The sequence below is a fragment of the Pseudonaja textilis genome, chromosome 1 (genome assembly GCF_049901715.1).
Source record: "Pseudonaja textilis isolate UNSWEBS1 chromosome 1, rPseTex1.2, whole genome shotgun sequence".
Lineage (NCBI taxonomy): Eukaryota > Metazoa > Chordata > Lepidosauria > Squamata > Elapidae > Pseudonaja > Pseudonaja textilis.
In genome coordinates, this window is record NC_141990.1 from 90,926,745 (window position 1) to 90,942,147 (window position 15,403).

At 34.9% G+C, this 15,403-nt stretch overlaps 1 protein-coding gene across 1 annotated transcript in view; it reads right to left on the reverse strand.

Moving 5' to 3' along the window:
• LAMA2 (laminin subunit alpha 2) overlaps positions 1-15,403 on the reverse strand; it is a 432,393-nt gene that overhangs the window by 168,316 nt on the left and 248,674 nt on the right. The window contains exons 19-21 of the mRNA XM_087941278.1: positions 5,724-5,935; positions 2,182-2,288; positions 308-571 (exon numbers count right to left, since the gene is read on the reverse strand). Coding sequence (XP_087797404.1) covers positions 308-571; positions 2,182-2,288; positions 5,724-5,935 — 583 coding nt within the window. The remainder of the gene's footprint in view (positions 1-307; positions 572-2,181; positions 2,289-5,723; positions 5,936-15,403) is intronic.

Below are 15,403 nucleotides of genomic sequence, written 5' to 3' on the forward strand. Positions count from 1 at the left end.
ATATTGGATTGCTTTAGAATTTCTTTGAATTTCTGGTGTATTAATGGTATTAATTTTAAGACTAAAATTGGCTGTACTGTATATTAATTTAAAAAGTACTGTTGTGAGGTGTTTGTAAAAGGAATTCTTTAATAATTTAGGTGGAGGCTCTGTTCCCAGAAGGTTATCATTCCATCATCATAATTCTCTCAGCCTTGTTTTGCAAGTTGACAGGACATTGATTTTCTTTTCAGGGTTTTGGATAGTACAACCCAGCACAAAAACATGCCAAAATGCAACACATGCAGAATGTATCACGTTTTATTACCAAAGCAGAAGACTTGAAAGCACCCCTTGGGCACCCACTTGCAGTGGGAGAGCCCCATCTTTGATGGGGTGCTTTCGTTTGTTGAGAGTTCGGTGGCTTCCCTTTCTGGATGTACACCTGCCTGCTCAGTTCACACCGTTTACCAGCAAATCCAGATTTACAAATACATCTCCCTGACACATCACAGCTCAAGGACATGGATCCTACTGGATTGCAGCCACACGGAATGCAGAATTGCTTTTCTGGAGCCCAAAAGTAAGTGGACTTTTGAAGAGGAAGAGGGAAGGAAAGCAAGAAGTGAATATATAGGAAATGTCAGTACAGTAGATATCATGAGAATAAAAGCCAGAAATACCAAAGATTTGTAGAGCTAAATATCAGGGCCAACCATATTACTATTAAAGCATATTTTCTATACTTCAAGCATTGATTTTTAATTATAAAACCAATCAAATGTTGCCGTGAATGATTTTCAATACGATTTGTTTTCATTTACATCACTTACAATAAGAGGCTTCCCTGAAATTTCAACATTTTGGCAGAACTTTTTGGCAAATATTAGTAAGAATTCTGGAAATCATATTTTAAAATTTTATTTTTAAAGTTATGGAATACTGATGATTCCTCTTCATACTTCCTGCTGTTCAATTTTAAACAGCCATACAGGAGATATGGACAAATGTCTAGTAGAAACAAACAATGATATTCCCTAAAACACTCATGCTTTAATTACTCTCTAATTTCATAATTACTCTCTGACTAATTACCTGTTTATTAGCTTCAGGATATACTTGATTGCTTGCTCTAGCTATTTTACAATATTCTATTCTAAATGCTTCAAGGCCAATATCAAGAGCTTTAAGCTTTTACATTTCATGAGAAAAAAATATAAGTACTGTATATCATTAGATCAAGATGCATGTGTTGTAGGCATGTTCACTGATGAGGAGATATCAGTAATTTAATATTAAACACTTATGTGTGAACCTTGTGCTCATCACTGTGTTGTCAGGATTCAGAAAGGCATTGGAGTTATTCCTTATTCTTATTTCCTTATATATTCTCTATTTTTGTATCTGGGAAAAGAAAATTAGATCTACCGATATATTCTATATAATATAAACTTTAAAATCTCCTCAGGAAATATTTCCTAAGATCATCCAATGAAAGGCATGTAAATACATTTGATATATACATAGAGATATATAGTATTTTATATATTGTGTATATCAAAATAGACATCTCATGGCATAGTTCTGCTGAAAGGGCAAATATCTGCTTTTAACACAGGTTATCACAGGTTAATGTTTGGAGAATCCAGGATGCTCACCATTGTTTGTATGATTAGTTACAATACATAGAAAGGCCTTTGCTATAAAGGAAATATACATAAGATTGCACAGTTAGTACTTCCCTCCACCATAGTGCTTTATGAATGAGTGGTATCCCATCTCAGAAAAAAACAGAAAAGATTATTTTTATTGCACCACAGAGAAAAAGATGTCTGTATGTTCAGTTACTTGAATATTTTAAAAACAAGTCAACTCTTATGTCAATATTTTTAATGAAAATTATTCCTTGCCCTTTTGTGAGCCTAAATAAAATAATCATGATATATTTATTTTGTTTTAGATTCTAAAGGAGGATAGATTTTGTGCCAGAAAAATAATCTCATTTATTTAGCAAATAGAAGTGTTTCAGAAGCACAATGAAGACTTTAAGACTGATTTTAAGACTGAAAAGAAAGTCACACAACATAACTTGCCATGTGTGTAAAAGTACCAATAGCATTTTATGTATATAGAAAAGTTCTTCTATTCCATAAAAGATGGGAAATGGAACAATTAAGATTGCATCAGATTCTGGTGTCTTACCTTACACTGATTACACTGACGTCCCAGAACATTGGGTTTGCAATGACATTGTCCAGTCTTAGAGTCACAGACTTTTGAAAATGATCCATTAATATTGCAGCTGCAGGCTTGAGGTAGACAAGAACAGGTTGGAATGAGACGATAATGAACATTCACAGCACACATACGTATAGTACTGTATACATAAAACATTTGCTGGCAATCTTTTGCAAGAGTTTAGTCATCTAACTCCTGTAACATTTTAAATTATCTCACGCTAATGAACAGAAGGTAGAAAAGATCAACTTCTGGAGAAGGGGATGTTCATAAATTACAAATCAATTCCTGCTTTATGATTTACAGCCTGTCATCCAGCTAATCTCCACAGTTCTTATACAAGTAAAAGTTCGTATACAAGTTCTTATACAAGTAAAAGACTCTAGTATACCTAGCAAGGGAATAAAGAGGAAAATTGTATTCTCTCATTTATCATCTTTTAATAGCTGAAGAAGTGGAATTAACCCATAAAGACACAATTCTTCATTTACCGGTAGCTTCCAGGTTATAAAAAAGCCTAACAAATTAAGTCAATAATCTGATCCATACACAGACTAATGACTCCTTTGTGTCAGACCCTATGATGGCCTTATGCCACTTGTAATTTACTCAGTTTAATAAAGCAACCAGCATTTGTGGCAGCCCAACATCTGTTTTTTGTTTTTCCTGAATTAGAATGGAAGAACCGGAACTGTCTAATAATATCAAAGTGCAAATATGTTTTTCAATATCAGCCTTTGTAAGATGTTTGTACCTCAGCTCCCAGAATTCCCCAACCATTATGCATGATGGTTGGGGAATTCTGGAAGTTGAAACATCTTAAAAGTGCTGAAGTTGAAAAACGCTAGTGTAATACCTTTACATTCATGGTGACAAATGACAATTTGTACCTGCCTGACCTATGGATTTCCTCTTCTGTTCAAAAAACTGTAAAATATTATTTAAGTATTAAATGGAGCATATATGACCATTCACTAAAGACCTTTCCACCTTACTTCTGTCCTTTGAGTAAATCTAGTTCCCAGAATAAGGTTCTTCCTTAATCTAGTTCCCAGAATAAGGTTCCCAGAATCTAGTTCCCAGAATAAGGTTCTTCCTTATTAGTTCCAGGTAACATCTCATTCCAAATGTTGCATATGGATATTATAAGGGACAGTGTTTCTTAAAATAAACGCCAAATATATTATTCCCTTAAAAAACTGATATTTCAAAATTGGCAAAAAAATTGGCTCTGGAAAGTAGTTTTTTCTACAGATAACATAATCTATCAATCTATCAGGATGTAGAATCAGGATATTGTTTATTTATAGATCATTTTTCTTATTAAATTCAAAGCAATGAAAAATAAAATGTTTATCTATGGTTGGATGTAGTTGAGTTGATATAAATGAGCATATCCGCCATATATACCGATGAGTCATGAATAATTTGAGAATTTTAGATGCTAAAATACATGTCTCAAATTGAGTACGGCTTATCCTGATGGCTTTATCCATGAGTATATGTGGTAATACTTGTTTAAATAACCCATATATTCCATATATATTTGCAAATAAGCCACTGAATTTTTAGCCAAAGTTCCATGAAAAATAGACAACCCATACTTTACCTAAGGATAAAGTCACCAGGCAAAATTAAAACTATTTGTACATATCTGTAAAATAACCCCTTATATATCTGAATCTGTGAAAAATGTTGAGTGTCAGAATTAGAGTTTAGAGTTGTCATTGAGTACTTCAACTGTGACTCAAGAAACATTAATGCACTGAAGGGAATTATAATTCCATCTTGATTTTTCAAATTTGGGACTCTGATGTTGGTATCTTTAACAAGTAAGTCATCAGAATATTAGCAGAGTCAGATGACACCTACACCTGATGACACCTACACCCGAAATATCTTCAGAGCTATACACTAGACAAAGACAATGAAGAACACAACACAGGCCAGTTGTCTATATACTGGGAAACACTGGAATATAAAATAGGTATTTTAATTATGGAACTAGGAATGAGGAATAGGAGTGTTTTTTCAACAGATCTGCAACTTTGCAGAAATGGTCAAGAGTAAATATCAGGGAAGTGGTGGCAAAACAATACAGTAAGAGAGCTCATCTTCAGACAACAGCTGTGGTTGCAACAATGATCAAGGGAAAACTTAACAATGGACAAATGAGAATATCACAGAAACAAATATAGGCAGAGGTGAGTATCTCTAGGGTTTTGTTTTATTTTCGAGGCTTTATTTATTTATTTCCACAATATGTAAAACTTTAAAAGGTAACTGAAAGAAGGAACTGGTTTTATAGAAATCATGTTGGGGAGTATCATACTCATTTTGTCTGATACAGAACTTCCTAACTATTTATTCAGCAAATTGCTCTGAATTTCTTGCTATCTTCTGAGCCCTTTTACAAATTAGCCAAAAATTATAGTTCAGGCAAGGATAAGTGGTACTTTATTTTTTTTCAAATTCAATTTCATCTAGTTTCTTTTTCTTTTTAAATTTAAATTCATTCTACCCTCTTATGCATTAGAATGTGTTTGGTTTTAAGTAATTTTTAAGTGTTTTGTTACATTGTCTGAAGTAAATTCATGCAGTTTCCTGCAAAACCTTTAGCATTAATATTAAATTTTTCACTTTCTGGCAAAACACTTCAAAACACTGAAGTGGTTCCATCCTTTCAAAGATTTGTCACCAATACTTAAGTTTATCCTAAATAATCTAGGATCGCTTCCAAAGAAAGCCTGCTAATCTTTGAAATGAATCAAATATCACTTCAAATACCAGTTTTACACTATTGCAATAATCAGAGAAATTGTTCAAATTATTTTTGTAGCTTTAGTGACTATATGCTTCCAACTGGTTTAGCAATGTTTGTTTTATACTAGGATACTCCAGCTCCTCAACCTCTGGCATACAAATATGTCATAACAATAGAACACTTCATACCTCTCTTCCTCATAAAGATATACTTTAATTGTGATTAATTTTACAGGGGTGATTCATTCCCAACACTTTCTAAAAATGGAGGTAGTCAGTTTCTATAAATGTGCAAATGTACAATGTTTTATCTGTGGTTTTAGTTCCTTTGTCTTATTGCAAGGGGCACTTCCAAAACGGGATTAAAGCATGGTGAAAGGGGGAATAAAGGCTGTGGTCTGCAAGAATAATATACAATTAGATATAATAACTCTTCATGAGAGAAAGAAAGTAAAAAACTCCGAGGTACAGAGGAATAGAAGAGTAAGGGTCATATCTATAAAAAGGAATATTATATGGATGGCATCATGTAAACAAACCAACAGATCATGACCTATTAACAGGCTATTGAGTGTGTGTGTGGGTAACCAACAAGGCAATCTGAATGGCCCTGCTTTGTGTAATATAGATTTATTCTATGTAATGCTATGCAAATAAATGCTCGTACTGTCTGACACACTCATGAGATATGCCTACAGGGAATGAATGCATTTTGACAGGAAAAGCAAGTTTCCAGGACTTACCTTGACATTTCTTTACATCAAGAGCATCTCCAAAATACCCGTCAGCACACTTCTCACAGTACTGGCCTGTTGTACCTGGCTTACATTTAAGACAAGCTCCAGACAAGCTGTCACAACTGCCAGGAATGGAGAAGTCAAGGTTGTCATTACATTGGCAAGGCTGGCACAATCCCCCTGGTTTTGAAGGTTGTCCAAAATAGCCTTCTGCACACCTAGGGTGACAGACAGAGCAGTTCAAGCACTTACTTCGGCCTCTTGGTACAAAGTAATGATAACAGTTTTGTGATCCTTAGGAAGCACTAAAAATAGCTTGATTTGGATACCCTGAAGCATTTTCCAGATCCTCTTTCCTCAATTAAAAACAAACAAATAAACAAAGATAATAATAGCAGGCTATAGTAGCAAAATTACCAGCTGAAATATTTCCATTTATGCTTTGTGTTAGATAATAATGTGGAAGGAGGGAAATAAGAAGGGGCTATGCCATAAGAACTAAAGATGAACAAAATCATAGTCAGAAATACCATCTTTGCACTGAAGTTTATGTGACACCACCTAGGTGCAAACTACAAGGGCACAATACCATAACTTACTTGGAAAACTGCTATTCTCCTTCTCAACATACAATTCCCTGTTTAAGATGGAACCTAATAAACTTTGCAAACTGACAAGGAAGTAGAATATATGCATAATAAATCTGTATCTTTATCCATAATAAAGACTGTTCCTGAATTATACATGTATGCAAATCCAATGCGTTACTCTGAATATGTTTAGGATAGTAGCTAAAATTTTCTTTGGACTCCTATCACAAAATGGGCATATCTGTAATGTTTAGAAGGATAGAGGAGAATGTTAACAACCAGGTCATATGAATCCTGTTCAGTGATCAGTTTCAAAGAAGGTTGATAGGGCAGAAGACAAATGGCTCCAAAAGACTATAATCTCCATGACTCGTAATATATAACAACACACAGTTAGAAAGTCAATCTTATGCTTAGAACCTTAGTCTGTTTCTTTTGTTCTTAAATTATATAGAAGCATAGAACAAAGGTTCCCATGTGGCCAGTGCAATATGATTGCTGGAAGCATTTATTTATTTTTATTTTATTTATTTATTTTGTCAAATGCTTACAATATGATAGAAATAAGAATAAACATAAGTTTAAATACAAGAAATAGGAACTAATAATTGGGGACAATAGGACAGGGATGAGAGGCATGACTGTGCGCTTATGTACGCCCCTTACAGACCTCTCAGGAACGGGGTGAGGTCAATAGAGATTAGTTTGAGGGTAAAGGAGTGGGGGTTTGAGCATGTGACAACAGAATCAGGTAGTGAGTTCCAGACATTGACCATTCTGTTGCTGAAATCATACTTCCTGCAATCAAGTTTGGAGTGCTTTACATTAAGTTTACATCTGTTGTGTGCTCTTGTGTTGTTGTGGTTAAAGCTGAAATATTCATTAACCGGTAAGACATTGTAACATATGATTTTATGTACATGCTTAAGTCCAATCGTAGCTGGCATAGTTCAAGGCTGTCTAAGCCTAGAATCTCAAGTCTGGTGGTGGAGGGTATTCTGTTGCGAATAGAGGAGTATGGTACTCATCTGATAAAATATTTCTGAACCCGTTCAATTGTTTTAATTTCTGATATACAGTGCGGATTCCAGTCAGTGGAGCTGTATTCAAGTATTAGTCTAGCAAAGGTTTTGTATGCCCTAGTTTGCAAATCAGTATTACCGGAGGAGAAACTTCATAAGATTAGATTTACAATTCTTAAAGCGTTTTTGGCAATGCTGTTGCAGTGCGCTCTGGCGCTTAGGTCATTCGATGTGAGAACTCCAAGGTCCTTGACAGAGTGAGGGTTGGCAACAAGGTCATAACCACCTAGTTTGTATTTGGTGTATTGATTTTTTTTTTTTACCAATATGTAGGACAGAGCATTTGTTGGTCGAGATTTGTAGTTGCCAACTGTTTGACTATTCAGACACATAATCAAGATTACTTTGAAGGATGGTACATTGTCGGTGGTGTTGAATAGTTTTAGGTCATCAGTGAAGAGGATGCAGTTGCTTATAAGGTGATCACAAAGGCATTTATATAGAGTGTAAAGAGTGTGGATCCTAGAATGTTCCCTTGGAGACACTGCTGTTAACTGGTGCAGGGTTTGATAAGGCGTTTTCTACTTTTATTATTTGTTGCCTGTTTGACAGGAAGGCAGTAATCCACTTGTGAAGGGATCCAGAAAGTATATTGGAACAATGCAGATTCTTCCAATTAATGCTCATTATTCTCTTTGCTTATCTGGTTTTGTTAGCATTTCAAACCCTCTAATCTATGTTGTCTAACTAAAGACATACTTTACCAACCACTATTTTATTTTCTCCTTTAATCTACTATGGTAACATTCATGAAAAAAAAAATTAATGTAGAAAATGAAGTATATGACATTAACAGGAAACATATGGTACTGTTATCAGGATGCTTATGAGGAGAGAAAAACACAGGAATTTAGAAGAGGGTTGTAGATATAGTATTAAAAGATATTGTTTATATTTTTCTAGTTTTTTAGCAGTTATATTAAAAACAATCCTAATCCTAGAATGTACACGGTTCCTCTGACAACTATAAAATCATTCCCTTTCTAAAGTTCATGTTCTGACTTTTAGGTTAAACCACTCAGTATTAATTCACAAAGAATTCGATTAATCTATTCAGAAAGGATTATTTGGGGAAATAATAATTATTCCACATGAATGAAAGGAAATTATTGAGCTGCACATGCTGATTTCTGAAATAACTGAACAGTAGTCATTTCTAGAGAACAGCAAAATCCAACTATGCTTGCTTTTTTTGTGCACCGTAGCTTAAGAAAAGCTATAGAAAATAAACTTAAGCAAGGATTTTTGGATGTGGACCTGTGAGGCATTTTGGCCTAAAAGATGATGCAAGTTGCAACTCAGTTTCTCTCAAGGAAATTCATTGCATTTTTACACACTTTTAGACTCCTTTAGAGGCCTCTTCTAGATTTTGTAAATACTAGAAAAGGCCTCTGAGATTGTTCCTGTGCAGACCAAAAGGAAGCTTGTTTCACTCTTAGAAATGAGAGAGATGTATTGTTTCACAAAGCTGCTTTCAGTCAAAGTGGATTTATTCAAACCCAAGTGGAAAAGGAATATAGAATACAGCGTACAAAATAATAGAGTTGGAAGGGACCTTGGCAGAGATGATATTCAGCAGGTTCTGACCAGCTCTGGAGAACCGATTGCAGAAATTTTGAGTAGTTCTGAGAACCGGCAAATACCACCTCTGACTGGCCCCGCCCCATCTATTCTCTGGCTCCTGAGTCCCAGCTGATCGACTGGGTCTTCTTTTGTTTCCCTTCACAGGAGAACGAAGCTGGAAAGAAGGTTAGTAGTGTGGGGAGGGGATGGAGATTTTACAGTATCCTTCCCCTGCTGTGCCCACCAAGCCACACCCACCAAGCCACTCTCACAGAACTGGTAGTAAAAATTTTTTGAATCCTACCACTGGACCCTGGAGGTCTTTAAGTCCAATCCCCTGCTCAAGTAAGAGACCCCATCCCATTTCAGACTGTCTCTACTTAAAAGCCTCAGTGATCCAGTGATGAAGCATGCACAATTTCCGAGGGCAAGCTGTTCCACTAATTAATTGTTTTCATTGTTAGGAAGTTTCTCCTTAGTTGTAAGGTTGCTTCTCTCCTTAATTAGTTTCCATTCATTGATTCTTGTCTTGCCTTCTAATGCTTTGGAAAATAGGGGATCATCATTTCAAAGTGTAGATATAGACCTACTGCAAAGGATTTTTTTTAATTTTAAAAAGGGCCCACAATAATATTTTGATTGTAATTTACAGCTGGTTTTTGCTTAATGACTGGTCACTTAGTGATCATGTAAGATTTCAATTGATACCCCCAAAGTACCTCCAAATGTACTTATGACCTGGATTTAAAGTTCTGATGTCTGCCCCTCTGTGGTCACATGATTACATTTTGAGCAGTCAGCAACCAGCCTGCATTTACAGCCATTTATAGTATCCCATGGTCATTTGGCTGTGATTTGCAGGTTGTTGGGTTTTTTGCCAGAAATTGGTATTTGTTTTCAGTTTCTATTTTTTTAAAAAAATATTAAAAAAAAACCCATTGTGAACAATAGTTTCACTTAAGAACCATGACATTTGCTTTGACTGCCCAAAAAGAATTTCATAAAATTGGGTTGGTCACTTAACAACAGGCACAATTAACCATCATTATTCTGGATTCAATTATGGTGTTACCTGTACCACAGTCACTTCCATGTTTTCCCCCCACTTTCTGCTAACTTTTCCTGCTTTAGAAATTTCTGAAAGTTTCTTGTTTTTCTCACATTAAAATAAAATCATGTTAGTGGTTTCTGGTTCTACCCTGAAATAAATTCCCATTTGAGAGTTTCTAAATTCAAAAGTCTCAACCTTTGCTGAACATACATTGGCCCATTCATCTCCAGCTCAACTATAGCACCTCAGATATTCTTGATGAGACATGAGAACGGAATTAGAGCAAAGGGATGGGGAGAAGAAAGGAGGGAAAAAGAGAAACACACAGAGACAGACAATATCTCAAGTGCAGGCCTTAGGGTATAAACATGAAAGTCACAAGGAGTCCGTTGAAAGAAAAGGATGTCAACAAAGGCAGAAACGTTCCACATTTACCAAAGAAGAAATGATATCAACTTAGGATACAGTGAGGAAATGGTTACAGAACATAAAAGAACATCTGGAATATAAAATGATGGTCCAGAAAAGATGAAGCAGCAGAAGAAGAAGAAATGGGCAATTGTTACTCCAGTCAAACAGATATAAATGTATAAATGCTGGTAATGTATAAGGATATGGCAAGGGGAAAAAAAACCACTTGAAAAAGTAACACTCATAAAATCAGTTCAAGTATTGAAGAGGAATCATTGTGGTTCCAAGGCAAAATTAATGAAGAACACTTCATGATAATTTCTAAATTAGTTAGTTTAATAGCTACACATGACAGAAGAGCACTGGCATGCTAAACACGAAGAGATTCCATGCAAATTCTGAAGTATTTACTCACTCTCATTTAATAGCTGCTACAGAAGGCTTTCTAAATATACAAATGCAAGTGCCTTGGGCATTTTTATGCAATTTGGAATCATTAAAAATACAGAGTTGTTTCTTCTTTCCATGGATGGTACTTGTGGATGGAAATCATAGTGACCTCCACACTGACCAACTTATAAGTAACTATTTTTCAGCTGGTTTGGTTCTTACATTCATTAGCTTCATGTCTCGCAGGTTTGAGAGAAGCCCAGCAGAGAGGAAAGATAGACAGAAATAGCATTCAGAAGTGACAGTAACAGTGATAAGTGAATGAATATGTAAATTTTTCTTGTGGCAGATGGATTAGGCCAAATATAGCACAATACAGACTTTCTGTAAATGCTGAATCCTTTGATTCAGTTCCCAGGTTTTCTGCTAATGAAGGGTAGCATATGGCCAATTGAATTGAATATACTTTCTAAAAATTGTCCTCCTTACTGTTAGATGGAAGGAACATTCTATATTTGTTTGTGCTTCTTGACATGATTGTAATTTCTCAAATTTCACATATTACAGCAGGTATTCTAGTGCAACGTTTCTCAACCCTGGCAGCTTTAAGATGTATAGCCTTCAGCTCCTCATGATGGCTAGGGAATTCTGGAAGTTTAAGTCCACGCATCTTAAAGCTGCCAAAGTTAAGAAACACTGTCCTAGTACATCCATTTTTATGTCCTTTAAAAAATAGTGATTTTCCATTTTAATATTTATAGAGATTCTATGCATGTCCTGATCTTTCTCCTTATAAGCTGGTTTTATATGAACTGTGGAATTACAGCAAGAGTATGAAAAAGAATACAAGGCAGAATGAAAAAGATTTTGGATGAGAAAAAAATGCACATAAGAGAATGATTGTTGCTAGAAATAATAACAGATAGTGCATTATATATATATATATAACAAGATAGTTGCAAAAAACTATTGCAAAGAACAATTAAAAGAGGTAGAGAAGATGTAAAACAATTTTGATAGAAATATAAAATTATTTGGAAGTAAGACTAGAAGTCCAAACAAGAATCTTTTACTAGAGCAAAGAGAATTGAAAACAAACATAAAGAAAAAATTTAGGATGAAATTGAAATGACACAATGCTTGAAGGAGTATGTTTTTTAAAAAAAATGCATGAGAATGATGACAATATGTTGAAGACCTGAAACAAGTTTTACAAATGTTAATGTCAAAAGAAAAAAAATGATGTCCTCGAAGTCATAAATGCTGTAATAATCTTGGAAAACAGTAAAGTTGCAAGCATAGATGGTATGTATAACTGTTAAAATATCAATGTGGTTTGCTTAAGAAGTGGTTGCACAACATATTTAATGTTTGATGCATGCATCTCTAGCTGACATTCAGAAGAACCGTCATTGTTCTGCTATACAAAAGGAAAGGTAGGAAGAACGAATGGAGAATGACAGGGAAATTAGTTTGCTAAATGTGCTTAGGAAGTTTTTGGCATAATTTTAATCAAAAGGATGAGAGAAGAGAATGATGAGAGAATGCAATGAGAAGACATTGACAAAACTTGAAAAAGGTAGCTTTAGCTAGGCAGGGGTTGTGTAGATTATTTTATGTTTGTCGATTTAGAGAAAGTATATGATAAAGTGAACAGGCCTGAATTATGGAACGTTTTTCTAAAAGTCAGTTGCCCAATGTAATTAGAATATTATATGATGTAAATAAAATATTATGAGAGTGAATCAATGCTTGGCAAATGATTCAGCACTGAGGAAAGAGTAGGGCAAGATGGGTAATGGCTACTGAATATGTTGATGTATGAAGTATACAGAATGTTTGTGATGTTATACTTATGATGTAGCAGATGAAAACATATGTATATTTGTAAAGCTATGCCTTGTTTTTGATTCAGAACCTGAATAATTTGCAGCAAAGAAAAGATTCTCAGATGCAACAAGAAGTAGAAATCTGAAAATGGATGAATCAAAATTTGAAATAGTTTTACACAATAATATTTCTTTAAAAGTAGGAATTAATTCAAGAAAAAAATCAGCTTGAAGAAACAAAGTTGAGCAAAAATGCTAAAGGGAATAAATTTTTAAGTTAATTATATGGGACTTTCCCTATGTCTTTGCTTGAGAAACCAGGGAGTACCACCAGAGATAGATAATGGAATGATTTGCAGGTATGAAGGTTAATCTCAATACAAGTGGCATATCCCTGACCAATAAGCAGTTACAGAGCACAAGAAGTAATGTCAGCAGGATATAGTGAGTATAGCTCTCTGTGGGAGAGCTTACTTTTTTTAAAATAAATGCCATAGACCTCTTCAAGTAGAGAAATGATAAAGATCATGATAGTTCTCAGTCAACAATCATGAAAAAAAAATACGGATCAGAATAGAAAATATCCATATACATGCCCAGCCCTAAAAAAATTAGATGTAAAGTGATATCCTAATTATAAGACCATAGTCCTAATAGAAAGATTCTGTTGGAAATTCTGCAGAAGAGTTCAAGGCCCTATATGGAGAGAGAAGTGTAATAGAACAAGCAGGTGTCAGAAATAATAAGGGAACATGAGAACTTATAGCTAATATTAGATGGTCGATTGAAATAGTAACAGAGTATTAAAACCAACTCTACTCCAGTTTGACTGAATACTTTAAAGCTTTTGATTGTGTTGATAATTCAAGATTTAGGAAGCTTTTCAAAGCAAAGGCATATCCTAGCTTTTGATTCTTCAGTTTTGAAATTTCTAGAATAATTGGAAAGCCACATTTCGTAATGTGAAAAGTTTTACCATCAGAAAAGTAGTCAAAGAGGGCTATATTATATCACCATACCTGTATACATACATTCTATCACCATCACATCTAAATACATAATATAAATTGCAAGGATGGAAAAGCTAAAGCTTGGAATTGGTAGAAAGAATGTAAATAAGAGATATGTGGACACTACATTGGCTGCAGAAACTAAAGGAGACCTAAGAACAAACATACTAGAAGTAAAACAGGAAGTTAAAGACAGGGCTTTCACTGAACATCAAGAAAACTAAAATTACATCAACAAGAACATTACATCAACAGTACACAATGACAGAAGTAGTTGTCAGTTATTATTATTTAAGCTCCACTATTGATGAAGAGGATGAATATGTAAAAAAGATTGAGAAAAGAATAACAATGGTCCAAAAAGCATTGAAGGGCCTAGACAAATTCTTGAAAGATGGAGACACTTCAATCAAAGAAAAATTAGGCTGGCCAATTGAATGATATTCCAGTTATAAAATACTGGAAGATACATGGATGGACTCTGCGCAAGAGCAAGAAGATTGGCTCCTTTCATATAGACTGCTGGAGAAAGCTGCTTCACATTCCTTGGGCAGCCGAGAGAGCCAATCTTTAGCACTAGAAGACATCAAGACAGAATGTTCACGGGAAGCAAGTATCATGAAACTAAAACTAGGAAACTTCAAGAGGACTGATGCATCTATGAAAAATATGATGTTACCATACTGGGTAAAGAGATAAAGGAAGAAGCAGCAGCTAAAAGACATAAAGTGAATATTTACTTTTTATTTGTGAAATTTATTTGCCGCCCATCTTGCTGAAGGACTAGCCTGGGCGGCTTACAACAATAAAAACAGAGAAATGAAGAGTAAACGTAATAGTATCAAAGTAATGAAACAATAAAGATAAACAATGGAATAAACAATGAAGGTATAGTAATATGAGATTAAAAATGGGTGGAGGAAAGCCAGGAGCACAGGAGAAGGTGGGGTTTGCCACCTCTAGTGTGTTACTTCTCTCCCCCATTGTGTCTCCAGGCCAGCTTGTAGAGCTAGACAAGATGGAGTGCTGGAAGCCCCAAAAATACACCTGCAAGAATTGCATAATGAGCTGAGAGACAGGGTATCTTGGAGCCCATTCATCCAGAATTACCAGGAATCAGTTACAATTCAATGGAGCATCACAACAAAAATATGGGATTTTAAAATATAGGACAGAAAACTAGAAAGAGGAAACTGTCTTCAATTAATGCTCCCCCTTTGAATCATGCCCATCTTTTATTGACTTTTAATTGTTACAATTTTAAAAACATTTCACTCAACTCACTTCAAGGAAAGAGCAAAAGACAGAAAACAAAAGAAAAAGTGAAGATGTACAGTTTTCATCACTGACTGCCAAATGTCTACATTTGTCTTTGTTCACTCACTTGGGGAGTCATTCGTTTTTATCATCCAGAAAGCGGTGGGTGGGTGGGAGAACGCTTATGAAATATTTGTAACAGTGAGACAGTGTCAATAATCCTGTTTTCAGATGCCGAATAAACATTTTAAAGACTCCTAAGCTAATAAGTTCGAAAACACACAATTAAAAATAATTAAGATAAATAAATCTCGCCTTCTTTCTCACTTGTATTGTTTGGCTCATTCTGAGGAGATGAAATGGCAACTCACTGAATAATTGATTAAATACAGTCTTGGTATTCCAAATTCCACAAATTTGGAAGGCAGTATAACAACAATTAAACCATTCTCAAACCCCAGCAAAATTGACGAGAGAGGGAGGGAGGGAGGGAGGGAAATGTT